The sequence below is a fragment of the Bufo bufo genome, chromosome 11, assembly GCF_905171765.1.
Source record: "Bufo bufo chromosome 11, aBufBuf1.1, whole genome shotgun sequence".
NCBI classification, from domain to species: domain Eukaryota; kingdom Metazoa; phylum Chordata; class Amphibia; order Anura; family Bufonidae; genus Bufo; species Bufo bufo.
This window is the reverse complement of record NC_053399.1, coordinates 65,724,006-65,746,563: the sequence shown is the minus strand read 5'-3', so window position 1 is coordinate 65,746,563 and position 22,558 is coordinate 65,724,006. Positions and strand designations below refer to the sequence as shown.

The following is a 22,558-nucleotide window of genomic DNA, read 5'->3' as shown; positions in this document are numbered from 1 at the left end:
AATGTCTCTAAATTTTTGTGCAAATATCCTCAAAAAGTTGCAAAGGCCTTAATTTGTGACTTTTTGAAGCCAGAATTCTGGACAGGGCATGATAAATTCCCCTCTACGTCCTTATGTCATGGAAGCAAAATGTGTTGAATCAAAAAATGTTTGTGATACGTCAGGTAAAAACGTCAGGTATTATAACTTAGCGGGACATTTGTCAATCTGCTGCTCTGTTTTGTGGTGTAAAAATGTCGCAAGTGATGTAGCGTGCAACGTTTTGGGCATTTTTTTGTAACTTTTTATGATCGTCCCCACTTTCAAAAATAGAAAAGTTGGTTAGAATTACAGATTCGAAAATTTTTATGTCTGATTTCTGATATGCAGCTTTTTAAAAGTTGCATCTACCAGGCAACAATCTGACGTACTTTTATTGAAATTGGTGAAACAACATCACACTTGAGCCAAATTTAATAAAGCTGAGCGTGATCTTCTTAAATTTGGCGAATGGAGCAAAGCAACTGCGGTCTAAAAAATAGCCCCAAAAACACCTACAATGATAAATTACCCCCTTAGGCCGCCTACACATATATCTGGCTATCCGGCTCAGTTCCTGCAGCATTCTGCCATTGTTATCCAATACATTCCAGAACTGTAAGGGTTTCATAGCATCATAAATCAGTTAATGCTATGTGACCCCCAACAGTGCCGGGAGTTCAGACCGGGAGCTGCGATGCGGACTCGCAGCGTAACCAACCCTCATCTGCAAGGGCCCTAAGTTATCCAGCGTGAAGCAGAAAATGCCTGAGGGAAACTGGGTCAGAATTGATCTATGAGATCATTCTTATACATCTGATACATCAGTTGTGATGCCAGATGTGAAATAGCGCCGGACAATAAAACGCAGCATTCTCAGTTTTTCTGACCGGTGTTATCATTGTACAGACTCTGCATCTATGCACTGAAGTGCAGTGTACATATCAGTTGTGTCTGGATACAGCATAAAACAACTGGCCAGGCATACTAATATATGAACTTAGTGTTTATAGTCACTATATATAGGAAGTGTGTTGTGTACAAGATTTTGCCACAGCGATAGGATGTCAATACTGAACAGGCAATAAGCTACTAAGCCTACTGTCACAGCGGCGTTTTTGCTTTATCTGTCATGGATCAGCAAAAATGCTTCCGTTCTGATAATACAACCGCCTGCATCCGTTATGAACGGATCCAGTTGTATTAACTTTAAAATAGCCAAGACGGATCTGTCATGAACACCATCGAAAGTCAATGGAGGACAGATCCGTTTTTTATTGTCTCTGAGAAAAAGGATCCATCCCCACTGACTTACATTGTGTGTCAGGACAGATCCGTCTTGCTCCGCACCACATCGCGGACAGAAAAACGCTGCTTGCAGCTTTATTCTGTCCGCGATGGGGATGCACCAAACGTAACAGAATACATTCTGGTGCATTCCGTTTTGTTCAGTTCAGTTTTGTCCCCATTGACAATGAATGGGGATAAAACTGAAGTGATTTCCCTCCGCTATTGAGATCCTATGACAGATCTTAATAGCGGAAAGGGAGAGTGCAATTGTGAAAGTAGCCTTATCTGGAACATACTGTAGGATCCTATGGAGTTATAACACTAATAAAGACGTGAAGGATTGATTTGAAAATTCCTCTAAAAAATATAAAATGAAAAAATGGCTAAGTTTGGCATTCAAAATATTTAACAGACCTAAGTGAATCTGTAATGCTAAGGCCCTAGCATACTTTGTCATATATTTAGATAATTATAGGTACAGTATGAGTAATTGGTTATATTAGTTTATTTTCCAAGTCCCTTTTATTGCTTACCGTCACCTCTGAATATCAGCCACGGTAAATGAATGTCTTCTTTTAGTAAAGAGAACTGAATACTGCAATGAAAGATGCCCACTTAGGCAGGCAATGGATTAATCCAACACAGACCCTGCCATATTTCCTATCCTAGCCTCTGTTTTTGTAGGATGAGGAGACTGATGTGAGGTCTGCCTAGTGTGCACATCTTGAGATCACTTATAGCAATAGTATTCCAAAAGCAGCTGACTTCTGAACCATTGAACTCAGTGAAAACTTGTGTTTGTACTGGGGCTTTGACTATGGTGAACTTAATGGTCGGAAATGCATCAGTGCTTCTCTTCGTTTCATGTGGTACTGCATTAAGTACTGCAACATTTTTAATTGGATATAACAAAAAAGACATTTTTGAAGTCAGCTGGTGCAGTTCTTCTTTGATGAAATACAAACCCGCATTTTCACCTTTGCATTTTCCACTATTTTAACCCCTTTTGCACTTACATGCTAGGCTTTCTCAGTTCTCAAACTTTCATTTTTCTTTGTTCACATGCTTGTTTATTTGCTTTCTGTCCATACTAATTTTACCTTCCTAGATCCTCACAAACTACATTTCCTCGGTTATTATATGATTGGTAAAATGTTATCCCTTTAGAGTCTCACTTTGCTTTACTATGTCCATCGTCAATAACACATTTTCATCTACTGCCTCCAAAACAAATAGTTTTAAAGCCCCAGGAGCTTGTATCTTTATATTAGCACCCAAGAGCCAACATTTCAGGTCTTTTCTGTCTTACCAAAAAATGCAAGGCTCATACTCAGTGTTGTTGGTGATTGCCAGGCATAGAACAATTTATCATCTATACCCTGTTTTATATCCAAGCAGTCAAAGGGTTTATACATTTTTAGTTTCTCACAAAAAGCAAGTTGATGAAATCCCAAGATGCTGTGCGAGAGGAAGCATAGATATGAGAGCAGTGCATACAACACTGCTACCATCACCCTCGTAAAGGATTTGCCCTAGCAAAGAAGATTTACAAGTCCTTGTTGGTTTTGAATCCATTTAATGATCTCTGGAAAAAAAAAGGAGAAGATTATTTTACCTTCATTGTACCTCAAAAATTAGAAAGACTGACATTTAAGATGTACATACTGATAAAATCTATGAATTTGGTTCAAACAGGTATTTTACATTTATGTAAATGCAGGTTATTCATTGTGCAGTATAATAAAAAGTTATGGATCTTGGGTTTCTTTCCACACTCCAAAGACATACTGATAGGGAATTTAGATTGTGAGTCCCACTGCAGCAGACAGTGTGTGATGATAATCTCTGTAAAGCGATGCAGAAGATGTTGGTGCTATATAAGCAAATAAAATAATTAAAAAATAAATATACTTTGTGTAAAAGATTTCTGTTTGCTGTCAGTAGAAAGGAACATTCTTCTTAACTTGCAAAGGCTGAAAACCCTTAGGCCTGATTCAGACAGGCATATTTTCCACCTGTGTATTATTCATATGCGCAACAAACTACACACAAACAGCATTAGGACATATACAAGTCAGAAGTGCAATTCCCAGATTCAATTTTCCACATGGATCGAGGGCATTATTCTAGTATGATTCTCACCGAACACAGACCTTGGACACCCTTGGAGACAATTGTGTCCGGTAGTTACCAGGTCCATGCCCTAGGGGCCTAGGACATACAGACCTCATTGTGTGTTAAAAACTGGCATGTGTTGCAGCCACAGCACAGACAATTTTTAATACAGCCATTTGCATTTGGCATGTGGATTTTCTGCTGCAAAGCAGTGGACAGACAATCGGTAGCCTTTACAGTAGCAGCAAAAAGGATAAGAATTGACAAAATCTTATTCACAGGCTATATAGAAAATATGCATGGCTGAAAGGAAATTGACCTGTGGTGTGGATTTTACAGAAGATTTGTTGCAGATTTTGTCACAGATGTCAAAACAGGTGGCAGTTTTTCCACAGCAATTTATGTCCCATGTAAGTACCTTTAGGCCTAATTCACACAGTGATTGTTTGCCAAAACCAGGAATGAGGTCTGCACAGAGACAAGGTATAATGGACAGATGTGCACCTGACTTGTGTTTTTGACTAACACCTGGATTTGGCTCACAATTACTGATGAAAATCAGTGACCAAACAACGGACCAAAACATTGATGTGAGAAATAGGCCTTACTAACCTAAACCATTGGCATAGTACATTGTAAATTGTGAGAAATTTAATCACAACATTTTATGGTCACTGTCTGCAAACACAGCCAGCAAACTCAGAAACTGTTACAAGTCTTCCTTATCCACTCTGGTTGATAGGATGCTAAGGCTATCCCTGGGTTCTTTACCAGAGCCTGCAGCAAGGCCAGATGGACTTGGCTGCTCGGGACCCAGTTTATGTCTGTGGAGTAAGTTAGCAGAAAACATGTGCAAGCTCACCAGAAGCAGACCTTCCAGAACTGCTGGGGTGTAGAGAATAGTAGAGTAGACATGCAGGGTCTATACCCAGAGAGAGATAGTGCCAAAATAGTGAACGAGGGGTTATCCCAGAAACTAGCTGCAGTCCGAAAACAAGCGACAGTCAAATTGCCAGAAGTTCAAATAAAGTAGTAGTGAGTAGCACAGGGGCCAGTATACAACTAAATGGCAATTTACTGAGTTGCACTCTTAAAAGGAGTCGTCTCACTTTAGCAAATAGTATTTATAGTATAGAGAAATTAAATACAAGGCACTTCCTAAAGAATTGTGATTCTCCATATTGCCTCCTTTGCTAGTTAAATTCATTTTTCCCTCCCATCATACACTGTTCGTATCCATGGTTACAATCACCCTGTAATCCAGCAGCAGTGGCCGTGTTTCCATCTGAAATACAATTGCTTAAATGTGCCCATATTAGCCCACAGTAAAACTTGGCTATAGGCAATAAGACCCAATTAGACTTTATTTTTATACGATCTTGTCATAATCTCCATTCGCTTTGTCTAAAGAAAGGTGTGCAGGAGCAGCACAGCAAGCGGCTAATGTAGAGCGATAATGGAAATCATGCAGCAGCTGGGCAGGAGATCACAGATCCAAAGCAATCCAAGGTATGTAGAAAAAGTTGAGGGCCACAGCAGCATATCCAAAATCCTTCTTTATTTCAATCGATCACCGCATAACACAGCATAAAAACAGCAGCAACGTTTCGGCTAGGAATAGCCTTTGTCAAGCATATTTTACAATTAAAACATCAAGTATATATCCAACATATCAAGAACGCCCACTATGATCACAATCCAATCAACTGTTGTTTCTCTATATTCCACCCACCTAGTTAATATGCACCAAGCTGCTATACAACATTCATTAGCTGTTTCAAACCAACATGAGCTGAATTCACATAATCACCTGTGTGGTATAATGGCGTACAAGCATCCTCATGGTAGCTGGCGTCTCAAGCTAGAAAATGCGCATGCACGTGGGCGTCATCAAAAGGCGACACAAATCGAGCCGCGCCGCAACCACTATTGACAAAAAAATTCAACGTGGTGGCTAGCGTCCCAAAGTTCACACTGCGCATGTCCGTGAACATCATCAGAGGGCGGCCGGCTAGCGTCACGATGCCGCAGCTATTAGTGACGTGACAGGCAGCGTGACAGGGGAGGCAACATAGCTGCAAACGTGGAGTATCCGCGTTGCTAAGATATAAAGCAACGTGCAAACTGGTAGATACAATAACACATGGTAAGGATACAATGTGTAGCGTACCTCAGTTAAAACAAAATTCGCCAAATAGATGAATGGACGCAATACCCACACAGGTGTATACATGTGATAATATACAAGAATACAGAGGTATAAAACATGTGTAGCCAGCGGGACATTCTGTCAACCAGCTTCGCTTTAGAGTTATTGATAGTGTGGGTTTTCTACGGAGAGGTGGTGATAAGGATGCGATATTGAGAAAAAAGGAACTCAAATGGATCTATACGCTGAGGTCCTTACAGCCGTTTGGACTCAATCTTGAGTTCAATGTGGCAGGAATCAGCTAGACTCTTTTCTGTTATATGTATATTTTTATGTTATGTTTTATGTATTTGAAAACTGTTGTAATATATCACAATGCATAGCCCTGCGGTTGATAACCATCCGATCATCAGTTTCTACTGACACGTCACCAGTCAGGATGATCTCTTTCATTATAATGCTATATGCATAGTCTTGCGATTGATAACCATCCGATCATCAGTTTCTACTGACACGTCACTGATTTCTTTTATTCTAATGCTATACGCTGGCTACACATGTTTTATACCTCTGTATTCTTGTATATTATCACATGTATACACCTGTGTGGGTATTGCGCCAATTCATCTATTTGGCGAATTTTGTTTTAACTGAGGTACGCTACACATTGTATCCTTACCATGTGTTATTGTATCTACCAGTTTGCACGTTGCTTTATATCTTAGCAACGCGGATACTCCACGTTTGCAGCTATGTTGCCTCCCCTGTCACGCTGCCTGTCACGTCACTAATAGCTGCGGCATCGTGACGCTAGCCGGCCGCCCTCTGATGACGTTCACGGACATGCGCAGTGTGAACTTTGGGACGCTAGCCACCACGTTGAATTTTTTTGTCAATAGTGGTTGCGGCGCGGCTCGATTTGTGTCGCCTTTTGATGACGCCCACGTGCATGCGCATTTTCTAGCTTGAGACGCCAGCTACCATGAGGATGCTTGTACGCCATTATACCACACAGGTGATTATGTGAATTCAGCTCATGTTGGTTTGAAACAGCTAATGAATGTTGTATAGCAGCTTGGTGCATATTAACTAGGTGGGTGGAATATAGAGAAACAACAGTTGATTGGATTGTGATCATAGTGGGCGTTCTTGATATGTTGGATATATACTTGATGTTTTAATTGTAAAATATGCTTGACAAAGGCTATTCCTAGCCGAAACATTGCTGCTGTTTTTATGCTGTGTTATGCGGTGATCGATTGAAATAAAGAAGGATTTTGGATATGCTGCTGTTGCCCTCAACTTTTTCTACATACCTTGGATTGCTTTGGATCTGTGATCTCCTGCCCAGCTGCTGCATGATTTCCATTATCGCTCTACATTAGCCGCTTGCTGTGCTGCTCCTGCACACCTTTCTTTCTGCATTACCTGATCCGTGGAGCGAGCACCGGGGAGTAGACCTGCTTTTCTACACTTCATGTGAACATGGATTCACTCTCAGGCTCCGGTAAGAGCGTCGACACGCCAAATGACACGGCATATATGTATACAGATGAAGAGATACAGAAACTTATTGGTACAGATTCCAGTGATGTTTCCTTTCTCAGCACCCCCTCCATTGATCTGCTCAGGCGCAAATGTGAACAGGAATCAAAGAGGCTGACTACAATGGAGTTACACCTCAGTACCTTGAGAGAGTACTATAGGAATCGACGCATTCCAAGGGGACTGCGTTCTCATTTGCGGCCGAACCTGTTTCCAAATGACATAGATTTTTGTGCCAAATTCGAGGCGGTGAGTAACAAATACTCCTTTGACCTGATCCTGCTTAATATTGACTATCTATGTAAAGAGGTTGAGAATATTAAGAGAATTATGACTGACCTGAATGCGCAAATCCAAGGCCTCAGTAGTACAGAGGATTTTACAGCACACACTGACAAAGTTGTACAACAGGTCCAACGCCATAGAAGTGAAACCGAACGGGTTAAAAGGGAGAAATGGCATAGGGACCTTGAGGACTATCAATCTGGAAAGGTGTATAATTGGCGCACTCAGCAGTCACAAGGTAAACCCAGGAGAAGACGCAACAGAAGATTTGACCACGGCCATTTTGGCTTTTCCACCTTTGACTCAGACTCTACGGATGAACCCTCCACGTCAGCGCCTTTTTTAGGTCAGCAAGGCGATGGGGATGTCGCCGGGGCGGAAGGAAGCATCACCGGTCATATAAAAGGGAAACCGCCATCGAACCAAGCGATGCCTGCAAGGTCAACCAGGCGCAATCCGAGGAGATAACACAACTTGTTGTGAATATCTCATCAATGAAACTCACTCCTGCGCAGGTACAGGTACTGAGTCGTGGTCTCAGTTTCTCCCCCACCACTGAGAGAGACTGTTTTTCTTTAGAGCTTGATTTACAACGTTTTTTTAGAAATTTACGTTTAAAAAGTTTTTTTGCATCTAAGAATGTTGATAACAAAGTGTCTTTATCTGACAAAGGTAGTGATACTTTGTTAACTTGCAAAGAATTACAGCTCAGGAAACCTAGCACTTTCTCACCACCTCACTCTAATCATGTGGTGGAGTCCTATATACACATTGTGCATAGACAGATCAATGCTCTCACAACCACTTATCCTGATAGGAGTAACCTCTCTAAACTAGAGCGACAGGCTATCATGTCATTAGAACGTGACACCCGCATTACGATTAAACCTGCCGATAAGGGTGGGGCGGTGGTCGTCATGGACACTGCGATGTACATCTGTGAGATTGACAGACAATTGGGTGACTTTGAAGTCTATAAGCAGTTATCTGGGGATCCCAAATGGGATATCATGCGTGACATCGGGGTGATACTAGATGAGGCCCGACTAAACTCAATCATTGATGATGGTTTGTATCAATACCTTATGGTGCCTCACCCTATCACCCCGATGTTGTACATACTCCCCAAAATACATAAGCGACTGAATAACCCTCCGGGTCGACCGATTGTCTCCGGTAGGGGTTCTGTTTTCAACCCTTTGTCTGTCTTTCTTGACAGGTTGCTGCAGGTCCTGGCGACCTCCGCCCCATCCTATATCAAGGATACGGGACACTTTCTATCCAAACTACACGGGTTACTATTACCCACCCAATTTTTATTGGTTAGTTTTGATGTAGTGTCTTTGTACACATCGATTGACCATACCTATGGGTTAGGTGTCGTCGATGTGGCCCTGACCGACATGGGACTCTCCCCGGGGGTGTGCCAGTTTGTCCTCCACCTCTTGGAGGTGGTCCTGAGGAGGAGTTATTTCCTCTTCAGGGACACCTTCTACCAGCAACAGCGGGGTGTGGCCATGGGGTCTAATATGGCCCCAACTTACGCTAACATCTTTATGGCCGAGGTTGAGCACAGGGTGGTGTACTGTTCCCCCTTTTCTGGGAGGGTCCTGTGTTGGTGGCGCTACATCGACGACATCTTCATGATTTGGACAGGTACGACAGACGAGCTGGACAGTTTCCACTCACATTTGAATGCGGGTGTCCCAGGGCTACAGTTCACAATTACTTCGTCAGCTAGTGAATTACAGTTCCTTGATGTACGGGTGTATGTGATGGAGGGTCTTTTAGCCACGGACCTCTATCAGAAGCCCACTGATAGAAATACCCTCCTTATGCATGATAGCTATCACCCGCGTAAAATGCTTGATTCCATACCCTGGAGTCAACTTTTGAGGGTTAGACGCATAGTTTCTGAGGAAGATGTTTGTACAAAAAGGGTGGACGCCATGTGCGCACGATTTGTTGAACGTGGCTACCCCAAACATCTGCTTGACAGAACTAGACGTAGGGTGAAGCTGGTTGACAGATGTTCCACACTTCAGAATTCTACAAAAACCAGATCCAAGCTTAGGGTTCCCTTTGTCTCCATCTTCGGCCAGGACAGTGGCGACATCGCCCATATCCTCAGGAAGGAATGGCATATACTCCAAAGGGGATTACCAGAGATAGAAGAATTTAAGTCCCCGCCGATGATGGCATACAGGAGGAACCCTAGCCTACGTGATAGGCTGGTTAAAACTGATGTAAGCGATCAGTCTATGACTACACAAAAACTGCTTGCTCCGCGTAAAAACGGTACTTACCCATGTTTATCCTGCTGCAATTGTGGCAATGTTCTTAAAGGAGATCACTTCTTCCATCCATATAGTGGTAAAAAATATAAAATCAATGGCTATTATACCTGTAGGTCACGGGACGTGATATATGCTATCCAATGTCCGTGTAGCCTCACTTATGTGGGAGAGACTACCATGGAAGTTAGGGAACGCATTAATAAGCACAAGAGCACTATACGCAAGAAGAACATGGACAAACCCGTCGCTAAACATTTTGTTGAGGCGGGACATTCTGTCAACCAGCTTCGCTTTAGAGTTATTGATAGTGTGGGTTTTCTATGGAGAGGTGGTGATAAGGATGCGATATTGAGAAAAAAGGAACTCAAATGGATCTATACGCTGAGGTCCTTACAGCCGTTTGGACTCAATCTTGAGTTCAATGTGGCAGGAATCAGCTAGACTCTTTTCTGTTATATGTATATTTTTATGTTATGTTTTATGTATTTGAAAACTGTTGTAATATATCACAATGCATAGCCCTGCGGTTGATAACCATCCGATCATCAGTTTCTACTGACATTTCACCAGTCAGGATGATCTCTTTCATTATAATGCTATATGCATAGTCTTGCGATTGATAACCATCCGATCATCAGTTTCTACTGACACGTCACTGATTTCTTTTATTCTAATGCTATACGCTGGCTACACATGTTTTATACCTCTGTATTCTTGTATATTATCACATGTATACACCTGTGTGGGTATTGCGTCCATTCATCTATTTGGCGAATTTTGTTTTAACTGAGGTACGCTACACATTGTATCCTTACCATGTGTTATTGTATCTACCAGTTTGCACGTTGCTTTATATCTTAGCAACGCGGATACTCCACGTTTGCAGCTATGTTGCCTCCCCTGTCACGCTGCCTGTCACGTCACTAATAGCTGCGGCATCGTGACGCTAGCCGGCCACCCTCTGATGACGTTCACGGACATGCGCAGTGTGAACTTTGGGACGCTAGCCACCACGTTGAATTTTTTTGTCAATAGTGGTTGCGGCGCGGCTCGATTTGTGTCGCCTTTTGATGACGCCCACGTGCATGCGCATTTTCTAGCTTGAGACGCCAGCTACCATGAGGATGCTTGTACGCCATTATACCACACAGGTGATTATGTGAATTCAGCTCATGTTGGTTTGAAACAGCTAATGAATGTTGTATAGCAGCTTGGTGCATATTAACTAGGTGGGTGGAATATAGAGAAACAACAGTTGATTGGATTGTGATCATAGTGGGCGTTCTTGATATGTTGGATATATACTTGATGTTTTAATTGTAAAATATGCTTGACAAAGGCTATTCCTAGCCGAAACGTTGCTGCTGTTTTTATGCGGTGATCGATTGAAATAAAGAAGGATTTTGGATATGCTGCTGTGGCCCTCCACTTTTTCTACATTCGCTTTGTCTGTCACCGCTGACAGTACAGTATGCCTTGTTTAAAAGTCAACTCTGTCATTTGTGTTCTCTGACTCTATTATGTTAACTGACTACACCTAGTGCACTAAACAAACAGTACCTATTTCAGTGATAAGCACTATGGTTTTTAGGGACCCCTCCTCTGTTTCTTGCCTGAAGAACAGATTTTGTTAGTTTCTGTAGTGCTTGGATCTGACTTGAACTACCCGTGATTTTGTTCTTGACCTTGTCTGCTTTGATTATCGTATTGCATGAACTCTGCCAGGACTGACCATTTGCTTGATCAACTATGAATTCTGTTTCCTGATTTAGCAACTATGAACTGGTTACTATCCATGTCAACAATTACTTATGAATTCCACATCATGGGTGCTGGCCTCCTTTCATGGCAACCTAGAGAATCCATTATCCAGGTAGGTAGGTCTTAGGTCAGTTTGTTCATGCCATGGATCCTGCAGACTCTCCCTTGCCTGAGGTCTTTGACATTGTCAAATAACCGTCTCATCTGCGACACTGCAAACACAGCTATTATTCCAGATTCAACAGAACATATTGTCTTGTTTGGACAAGAGACACCTCCTAAGTCAGCTAGCAGCTTATTTTCCTTCTCCTGCCATTGCCAGCTACCTGCAATTCTGGGCTGCACTTGCCCTTTCCTCTTCGACATGATGGCAACCCGAAGTTCTGCAGAGAATTTAATAATCAATATACCAATCATTTTAAATTCCTGGCACATGAGTTTCCTTCTAATGGTAAAGGTGATGTTCATCTTGTCTTTGCTGCCCAAAGAAGCACAGGCCTGAGATTCTGCACTTTGGAAGCAGAAAAATAATCTTGTTTCCAATCTACAGTGCTTTAAGTCCTTCAGAAAAATCTTTAAAGAACCTGGTCAGGCTTTATCTGCGGCATCCTCTTTGCTTCAGCTTCGCAAAAGTACCTCTCCTGTTGGACAGTACACCTTCACACTTTGCCTGCAGAACTGAACTGGAATAATGGGGTTCTGGTAGCTACCTTCTAGGAAGAACTTTCCAGTCATATTAAAGATGAGCTAGCTGAATGAGACTTGTGTGAGATCGGAGATGATATAATTTAGCTAACCATATTGTCATCAGCTTTCAGGAAAGGCAACAGGAAATCAATTGTACCAGTTGGATATTTCAGTTAGCTCCAAACTTTCAAATACCTTTTCAGCATATGCATCTCAAGAAGAACCTTTGCAAGTAGAAACGCTCAATCTCTCTGTAGAAGAGCACCAACATAGGCATAACAACAATTTGTATTTACAGTATACTGTCGGTGACATAGCAAACATATCCTGTGTATTCACCTACGCTCACTGTGCATGGCTTTATCACAACAGTGCATGGAAGCTTTATATGCTGGTGTGAGATTTTGCTCGGTTAGCGCTGACATCAGAAAACAAAAGGGTAGTGTGGGAGAGACAGAGGGCAGGTCTTGACTACCCTCAGGTAAAACAATGCCCTGATGACTCCATGAGGTACGTGGTCATGACATCAGAGACATTTTTAAAGTTGTTTTGTTTTTTTTTGCTCATGAGGAGAGATCCTGGGAGCATCAATTCTCCTGATCTCATTTGCATATTAATACATGACAATAAGAAGAGGGTGCGTAAAGAAAGGGGTACTTTCACACTCTCTGCCTGCTATATCCACTGCCGCTGACATGATTCCATGTTTCTAAGTCAGTTGTGCTGTCTGTGCTCACTGACTCTACTATGTTACCTGGCCATGACCAGTTCAATTAATAAACAGTCCTTAATCCCCTCAGTACTCTATGGCTATTTAAGGACTCCTCCCCCTCATCTCCTTGCCTGACCAACAGATTTTGTTAGTTTCTGTAGTGCTTGGATCTGACTTGAATTACCTCTTAGTATTTCTTCTGCTTGCCTTTGATCTTGTATGCTTTGATTATTGTATTGCATGACCTCTTTCAGCCCTGACCTTTTGCTAAATTGATGACAAATTCTGTCTTCTGATTCTGCAAGTATGATCTGGTTTTTACTTATGTCTGGCACTGCCTACAAATTCTAGACCAGAAGAGTCGACCTCTATCTGTGGCAACCTAGATGGTCTACTATCTAGTTAGGCCTCATGTAAGAAACAGTAGACTGTACCACCAAAAACCGATGTTCAGATACACATATTGCATAGCACATGCTATGGGAAACAATACCTTTATGATCACATTTACAGGTAGTGTTTCATGTTTTTGCGGCAACAAAAAAACACAATTAAAATAACTAAAGGGAACAACTTGGGATTTTTCTATCTTGATCTATTTAAAAGTCTGACTTGAATACAGCAACTGTTGGTAAAAGCGATGTTCAGGCAAAACTTTTATTTTAGTGCAATGCTGGGAGTGTGATACAGTATATTAGTATTGCAGGATCACTGACTTTGCTGAAATAACAGATATCTAACATGATAACGGCATCTTTACAGAAGAATAAATTGGTATGGTCTGAAAATGCATCAACCAGAGGTGGGTGCAGTGGTGGGCAACATTGTTTGGGGTGTATCATGTGTGAATAGTGTCGGTATATATTGTATGTATAACCCCCTGACAGCGTTCATGTTGTTCTTTGATAAATCTCAACTTGCTCACATAGAAATATGTGGCAGAAAGTTCCATACACAATGCAGCATAGGGGTTTACTTGCTAATGTTTGGTCCTTACATCATGCAGAACTCTTTATACCACATATAACGAGCTACTGAAATCAAATATGCTACACCTGTGTGGGTCCATTGTGCATATGGTGCTTTATAATATGGGTTAGTGGAAAATATTCTGGAATAGATTAGGTTTTGACTAACCATTGCCATAAGCTTAAAAATATATCCTGTGACATCCTAGAATACTACATAGACCACTTTCAACAGCAAACATTTCAGATCCTTGGTCCATCCATTATTTGGCTGTGTATTTTCTGTATTCTATTATTATTGTTTATATATTAACTTGAATTCATGTGCACGAAGTGCAATAAAAATCCTATATGCACAAAAAAGTAAAAATAATAACATTGTAGACACATTTAAATCTTGAAAATCAGCAACTCTAACTGCATGTGTAACTATCATTTACAGTATGCTCCCAAATTGCACTACTCTCTTGTATTCAGTATAATACAGATACAGTGGGATGCGAAAGTTTGGGCAACCTTGTTAATCGTCATGATTTTCCTGTATAAATCGTTGGTTGTTACGATAAAAAATGTCAGTTAAATACACTGCTCAAAAAAATAAAGGGAACACTTAAACAACACAATGTAACTCCAAGTCAATCAAATCAAACTGTCCACTTAGGAAGCAACACTGAGTGACAATCAATTTCACATGCTGTTGTGCAAATGGGTTAGACAACAGGTGGAAATTATAGGCAATTAGCAAGACACCCCCAATAAAGGAGTGGTTCTGCAGGTGGTGACCACAGAGCACTTCTCAGTTCCTATGCTTCCTGGCTGATGTTTTGGTCACTTTTGAATGCTGGCGGTGCTTTCACTCTAGAGGTAGCATGAGACGGAGTCTACAACCCACACAAGTAGCTCAGGTAGTGCAGCTTATCCAGGATGGCACATCAATGCGAGCTGTGGCAAGAAGGTTTGCGGTGTCTGTCAGCGTAGTGTCCAGAGCATGGAGGCGCTACCAGGAGACAGGCCAGTACAGCAGGAGACGTGGAGAAGGCCGTAGGAGGGCAACAACCCAGCAGCAGGACCGCTACCTCCGCCTTTGTGCAAGGAGGAACAGGAGGAGCACTGCCAGAGCCCTGCAAAATGACCTCCAGCAGGCCACAAATGTGCATGTGTCTGCTCAAACGGTCAGAAACAGACTCCATGAGGGTGATATGAGGGCCCGACATCCACAGGTGGGGGTTGTGCTTACAGCCCAACACCGTGCAGGACGTTTGGCATTTTCCAGAGAACACCAAGATTGGCAAATTCGCCACTGGCGCCCTGTGCTCTTCACAGATGAAAGCAGGTTCACACTGAGCACATGTGACAGACGTGACAGAGTCTGGAGACGCCGTGGAGAACGTTCTGCTGCCTGCAACATCCTCCAGCATGACCGGTTTGGCATTGGGTCAGTAATGGTGTGGGGTGGCATTTCTTTGGAGGGCCGCACAGCCCTCCATGTGCTCACCAGAGGTAGCCTGACTGCCATTAGGTACCGAGATGAGATCCTCAGACCCCTTGTGAGACCATATGCTGGTGCGGTTGGCCCTGGGTTCCTCCTAATGCAAGACAATGCTAGACCTCATGTGGCTGGAGTGTGTCAGCAGTTCCTGCAAGATAAAGGCATTGATGCTGAGGACTGGCCCGCCTGTTCCCCAGACCTGAATCCAATTGAGCACATCTGGGACATCATGTCTCGCTCTATCCACCAACGTCACGTTGCACCACAGACTGTCCAGGAGTTGGCAGATGCTTTAGTCCAGGTCTAGGAGGAGATCCCTCAGGAGACCGTTCGCCACCTCATCAGGAGCATGCACAGGCATTGTAGGGAGGTCATACAGGCACGTGGAGGCCACACACACTACTGAGCCTTATTTTGACTTGTGTTAAGGACATTACATCAAAGTTGGATCAGCCTGTAGTGTGTTTTTCTACTTTAATTTTGAGTGTGACTCCAAATCCAGACCTCCATGGGTTGAAAAATTTGATTTCCATTTTTACATTTTTGTGTGATTTTGTTGTCAGCACATTCAACTATGTAAAGAACAAAAGTATTTCAGAAGAATATTTAATTAACTCAGATCTAGGATGTGTTATTTTTGTGTTCCCTTTATTTTTTTGAGCAGTGTATATCATATAGGAGACACACACAGTGATATTTGAGAAGTGAAATGAAGTTTATTGGATTTACAGAAAGTGTGCTATAATTGTTTAAATAAAATTAGGCAGGTGCATAAATTTGGGCACCACAAAAAATAAATGAAATCAATATTTATTAAATCCTCCTTTTGAAGAAATTACAGCCTCTAAATGCTTTCTGTAGGTTCCAATGAGAGTCTGGATTCTGATTGAAGGTATTTTGGACCATTCCTCTTTACAAAACATCTTTAGTTCATTCAGGTTTGATGGCATGGACAGCTCTCTTTAAGTCACACCACAGATTTTTTATTATATTCAGGTCTGGGGACTGAGATGGCCATTCCAGAACGATGTACTTGTTCCTCTGCATAAATGCCTTAGTGGATTTTGAGCAGTGTTTAGGGTCGTTGTCTTGTTGAAAGATCTAGCCCGACGCAGCTTCAGCTTTGTCACTGATTCCTGGACATTGGTCTCCAGAATCTGCTGATACTGAGTGGAATCCATGCGTCCCTCAACTTTCACAAGATTCCCAGTCCCTGCACTGGCCACACAGCCCCACAGCATGATGGAACCACCACCATATTTTACTGTAGGTAGCAGGTGTTTTTCTTGGAATGCTGTGTTCTTTTTCCTCCACGCATAACGCCCCTTGTTATGGCCAAATAACTCAATTTTAGTTTCATCAGTCCACAGCACCTTATTCCAAACTGAAGCTGGCTTGTCCAAATGTGCTTTAGCCCACCTCAAGCGGCACTTTTTGTGCTGTGGGCGGAGAAAAGGCTTCCTCTGCATCACTCTCGCATACAGCATCAGTGCGCCGAATGGTTGAACGATGCACAGTGACTCCATCTGCAGCAAGATGATGTTGTAGGTCTTTGGTGCTGGTCTGTGGGTTGACTCTGACTGTTCTCACCATTCGTCGCTTCTGTCTATCCGAGATTTTTCTTGGTCTGCCACTTCGAGCCTTAACTTGAACTGAGCCTGTGGTCTTCCATTTAACATAGAAACATAGAATGTGTCGGCAGATAAGAACCATTTGGCCCATCTAGTCTGCCCAATATATCTGAATCCTATTAATAGTCCCTGGCCCTATCTTATATGAAGGATGGCCTTATGCCTATCCCATGCATGCTTAAACTCCTTCACTGTATTTGCATTTCCTCAATATGTTCCTAACTGTGGAAAAAGACAGCTGAAATCTCTGAGACAGCTTTCTGTATCCTTCCCCTAAACCATGATGGTTAACAATCTTTGTCTTCAGGCCATTTGAGAGTTGATTTGAGACCCTGATGTTGCTACTCTTCAGAGAAAATTAAAAGAGGAGGGAAACTTACAATTGACCCCCTTAAATACGCTTTCTCATAATTGGATTCACCTGTGTATGTAGGTCAGTGGTCACTGAGCTTACCAAGCCAATTTGAGTTCCAATAATTAGTTCTAAAAGTTTTGGAATCAATAAAATGACAACAGTGCCCAAATTCATGCACCTGCCGAATTTTGTTTAAACAATTATAGCACACTTTCTGTAAATCCAATAAACTTCATTTCACTTCTCAAATATCACTGTTTGTGTCTCCTATATGATATATTTAACTGACATTTTTTATCATAACAACCAACGATTTATACAGGAAAATCATGACGATTAACAAGGTTGCCCAAACTTTTGCATCCCACTGTAAAAGGTGTTTTCCGGTTTACCTCAACCTCAATTAAAATAATAACTTATGATGATACCTTTAAGTTTTTAATGTTTTCTTTAATCTTTATTGCTCCTATCTTCCGTTCTGGGCTGTGGTCACATGATCATGTCCATGCAGCTCTTTTTTTATTTACTGGGATTTTATGTCCATGGGCATGTCAAAGAAACAACAGGGATAGTGCAGTGTCTACAGTATGTAACTAGCTGGGGAGGAGGAGCTGGGCATTGTTAGGGGTTGTACTGGAGTTGTGGCATAGAAAGGTGAAGTACATCATGGGTTTGGTTGTATGCAGCAACAGGAAATGTTACATACAGGATGAAGAGAAACCAGAGTGATTTGTTTACATGGAGAAATTAGGTCAGGAGAGTCCAAACTGAAAAAAAGCTTGGGGAAGATGTACATGAGTTAAGCAACTACATGACCATATCTGTTAAAAACCATAGTAATCCCGGAAAATCCCTTTTAAGCATTCTGTCAGAGCTGCTGTGTCAAGTGCCTGCTTACTACAGATGTTATAAATCCAGCGTTAAAAGCAGGAGTTAACCCCTTCAGTACAGAGCCAATTTCCCCCTTAAAGCCCAGACCGATATTTGCAAATCTAACATGTGTCACTTTTTGTGGTAATAACTTTGGAAAGCCGTTTCTTATCCAAGCCATTCTGAGATTGTTTTCTTGTGTTACTTTGTACTTCATGTTAGTGATAAATTTGAGTCAATAAGTTTTACCTTTATTTATTAAAAAAATCCAAAAATTAGAGAAAATTTGAAATATGAATTTCTTTGCTTTTATGGCAAATAGTAATACCTCACAAAATAGTTATTACTTTACATTTTCCATATGTCTACTTTATGTTGGCATTATTTTGTAAAAGTCATTACATTTTTTTAGGACGTTAGAAGGCTTAGAATTTTAGAAGCAATTTTTCAAATTTTCAAGAAAATTTTCAAAACTTACATAATGGAAACTTTTAGAAACTACACCCCTCAAATTATTCAAAACTGATGTTACAAACTTTGTTAACCCTTGAGGTGTTCCACAAGAATTAATGGAAAATAGAGGTGACATTTCAAAATTTCATTTTTTTTTTGTAGATTTATGCTAATAATTTTTTCTTGCAAAACAGCAAGGATTAACAGCAAAATAAACCTCAATATACATTACTCTGATTCTGCAGTTTACAGAAATATGTGGTGGCAAACTGCTGTAGGGGTACATGGCAGTGGTCAGAAGGTACCATTTTGTATTTGAAGAGACCTTGGCATACCACTACAGTGGAAACCCTGAAAAACCATTTTGGAAACTACACCCCTCAAACAATATATTAAGGGGTGTACTGACTGAGCACTTTGACCCTATAATAGTTTTACAGAATTTGGAGACACTTGGCTGTGAAAATGGAAAGTTTCATTTCTTCCAATAAAATGTTGCTTTAGCCCCAAATTTTTCATTTTCACAAGAGGTAACAAGAGAGAAAGCACCCCATAATTTATTACTCATTTTCTCCTGAATACGGCAACAACCGATATGTGGTGGTAAACTACTGTAGGGGCACATGGCAGAAAGAAAGGAGCGCCATATGGCTTTTACAGCACAGATTTTGATGGATTGGTTTATGAGCGCCATGGTTTTTATTTTTCAAGTGAATTGTCTTATGTGGGGGTTCATTTTTTGTGGGATGAGGTGACATTTTAATTGATACAATTTTGGAGTACATATGACTTTTCGATCACTCGATATTACACTTTTTGTGAGCCAAGATGACAAAAAATGTTGTTTTGACAGTTTTTTTTTGCAGCATTCATCTAAGTGGGCATATAATGTGTTATCTTTATAGAGCAGGTTGCTACAGATGCGACAATACTTAATGTGTCTATTATTTTTATTTTTGTTAAGTTTTACATGGTAAAAGCATTTTTGAACAGAATAAAATCTTGTTTTTGTGTTGCCATTTTCTGATAGCCATATTTTTTACATTTTTCTGGCGATTGTCTTAGGTAGTGTATCATTTTTTGCGGGATGAGATGAATTCTTGATTGGTGCCATTTTGGGGTACAGAAGACTTTTTGATCGCTTGTTATTACCGTTTGAGAAGCAAGGTAACAAAAAATGATTTTGGTTTCCCTGACAGGGTGGATCATGTGATATTTTTATAGAGCCAGTTGATACGGACACGCAATATCTAATATGTCTACTTTTCTTCTTTTTTTTTACAATTTTATATAACCTATTATGGGAAAAGAGCACTTTTATTTTTTACTTTTTTTTATTATGTAAAACACTTTATTTTAACTTGTTTTTTGCCCCACTGTGGGCCGTCAACTTTTGGTGGTCTGATCGCCTCTGCAATGCATTACAATACATAGAAGGGGTTAATGCGCCGGCATCAGTGTTTTCACCGATGCCGATGCATACAGCAGGGGCTCAGCTGTTGCACCCAACCGATCAGCCGGCCGTACCTGTACAGTGCTGGAGTTTATGTCACGTCCCACAGCGCTGTCGATGTACGGCGGTGTTATCATAGGGGTTAAAATCCCTATAACTACTTCATTTTCCAATTGCTGTTCTTTGTTGTTGTAACTGGGATAATGGATATCAGAATTTGAGGTTTTCTTAGGTGCACACTAAAGATGAGCAAACCAGTTGAGATTCGTTTTGGTCCAGTTCGCAGAATTTTTTAAAATGATTAGTTTGGACCCAAATCGATTCTGGCTGAACTGAGGTTGCCCCAATTGACCTGAAAGTTGGTATATGACCCCCTCTAGCCTCTTGGGGCTCCTAATTTTTAGGAAACTTGTCATCTCTTTTTGTTTATGATTTTTTTCCCGTCCCCCTCCCAAACTCTGGAACGCAATGACATTAATAGCAAATGATGTCTGATTGACTCTGGTATACAGTACATAGCTAAGGATAAATGCACATTTGATGGTGTTGACATACAGCGTGTTTAAAAATACTCTGCAGTGGCATGTGTTATGCTTTTTTATATTCCAAAGCTTCCAAAAACTGTCCCTTATCAGGGGCACATGAACACACTCTGTATTATTGGATAAAAAAAAAAAAAAGACACCGCTCTTAATAAAGCCCTAAGCTGGTGGTGGTGCCGCCGAAGTTATAAAGAGGTGCTGGTGGCAGTAAGGGACTAACTGCGAGGAGCAGCAGCAACTGAGGTAGCAGTGGCTGCAGCAGAGCCATATGGTACATGTTGGCAGAAAGGCAGCAGCATGATGGAGGCAGAAGCAGCCTTATGGAAGATGATGGTTGGCAGGTCACTGCAGTGGCATAATGGCGGTAGGGGCATGATGGAGGCGGCAGCAGCCTTACGCAATGTGATAATTGGCAGGTCACAGCATTGGCTTCATGGAGGTGGCAGCAGCAGTAGTAGTACAGAACGCGATGGTAGGCAAACAGACAGCAACAGTGGCAAGATGGGGCACCAAGAAGGGTGCGGTATATACAGTACAGACCAAAAGTTTGGACACACCTTCTCATTCAAAGAGTTTTCTTTATTTTCATGACTATGAAGGCATCAAAACTATGAATTAACACACGTGGAATTATATACATAACAAACAAGTGTGAAACAACTGAAAATATGTCATATTCTAGGTTCTTCAAAGTAGCCACCTTTTGCTTTGATTACTGCTTTGCACACTCTTGCCATTCTCTTGATGAGCTTCAAGAGGTAGTCCCCTGAAATGGTCTTCCAACAGTCTTGAAGGAGTTCCCAGAGATGCTTAGCACTTGTTGGCCCTTTTGCCTTCACTCTGCGGTCCAGCTCACCCCAAACCATCTCGATTGGGTTCAGGTCCGGTGACTGTGGAGGCCAGGTCATCTGGCGCAGCACCCCATCACTCTCCTTCATGGGCAAATAGTTCTTACTTTCAAAGTTTTCCCAATTTCCCCCTTTCAGAGACGCTAGCGGAAGACGTCTGTTCACTGTAAGCTGTGGCAAGCTGCATACACAGTGTTTCCTGGTAAAATTGTAATTTGGCCTCCCTTTCTGCGAGAGGAAAACATTCCCCCGTTTAGCTTTGCTAGCCAGAATCTTAGAATCTTAAAGCATGGCTATCCAGTAATCATCATACTGCTTGATGTCAACAATATGCCTATCACTCCGTAAGCAAACAAGCATAAACTTTCTGGCCAGAGTGCCCGAGGAGCTGCGCCCCCCCACTGTGACTATTAGTGTCGTGGCTGGTGTCATCATAATTTTCATCATCCTCTTTCTCCTCTTCCTCTTCCCCATAGGAGTTTCTCATTGTGGGTCCCCAACAGCTATAGGGCCAGCTATTGCATGAGCATCAGCGTCTCTTAAAAAATATATATGAGGGGTATGAAGGACAACTGCAGCATGTGCTGCCAGTGCCTGACCTGGAAACAACACATGCTGCCTGCTGAGAGGGTCTGGTGCAAGACCAAATTGTTCATGGCTTTCCACTGCACGTACAGACGCTCGAGCATATGCAATGCTGAATTCTAGCGAGTTGGAATCTCACAGATTAAGCGGTGTAGCTGCATACCATTCTGATGCTGCAAGTCCAGAAGAGCGTTCCTCACCACGTGAGAATAGCTGAACAAATGGACAGGCTCCTGGATATTGCCAGGACCTTGGGCAAGCCAGTGCTTTTGTCTCTTCACACATGACAGCACCATAGAGAGAAGGATGTGCCCCCACAATTGGACAGGAAGCCCCAGAGCAATCAAAACGGGAACACCCACTTCCTCCCTCCGTGTGGTTTCCTGTCCTCCGGACAGAGGAGCCTGGAGAGTGCAGCCTCCAGTGCTGTGATACAAGGAACACCTTATGAAGGATTGAACTTGGGTTATACAGCGAATATTTGTGTTATGTGGTTAGTATGATT

General features: G+C 41.8%; 1 protein-coding gene across 1 annotated transcript in view; it reads right to left on the bottom strand.

The window, feature by feature from the left end:
• Positions 1-2,282: 2,282 nt before the first annotated feature.
• Positions 2,283-22,558, bottom strand: part of AKAP6 (A-kinase anchoring protein 6) — a 587,230-nt gene continuing 566,954 nt past the window's right edge. Inside the window, exon 15 of the mRNA XM_040411001.1 lies at positions 2,283-2,893. Coding sequence (XP_040266935.1) covers positions 2,855-2,893 — 39 coding nt within the window. The 3' untranslated portion in view covers positions 2,283-2,854. The remainder of the gene's footprint in view (positions 2,894-22,558) is intronic.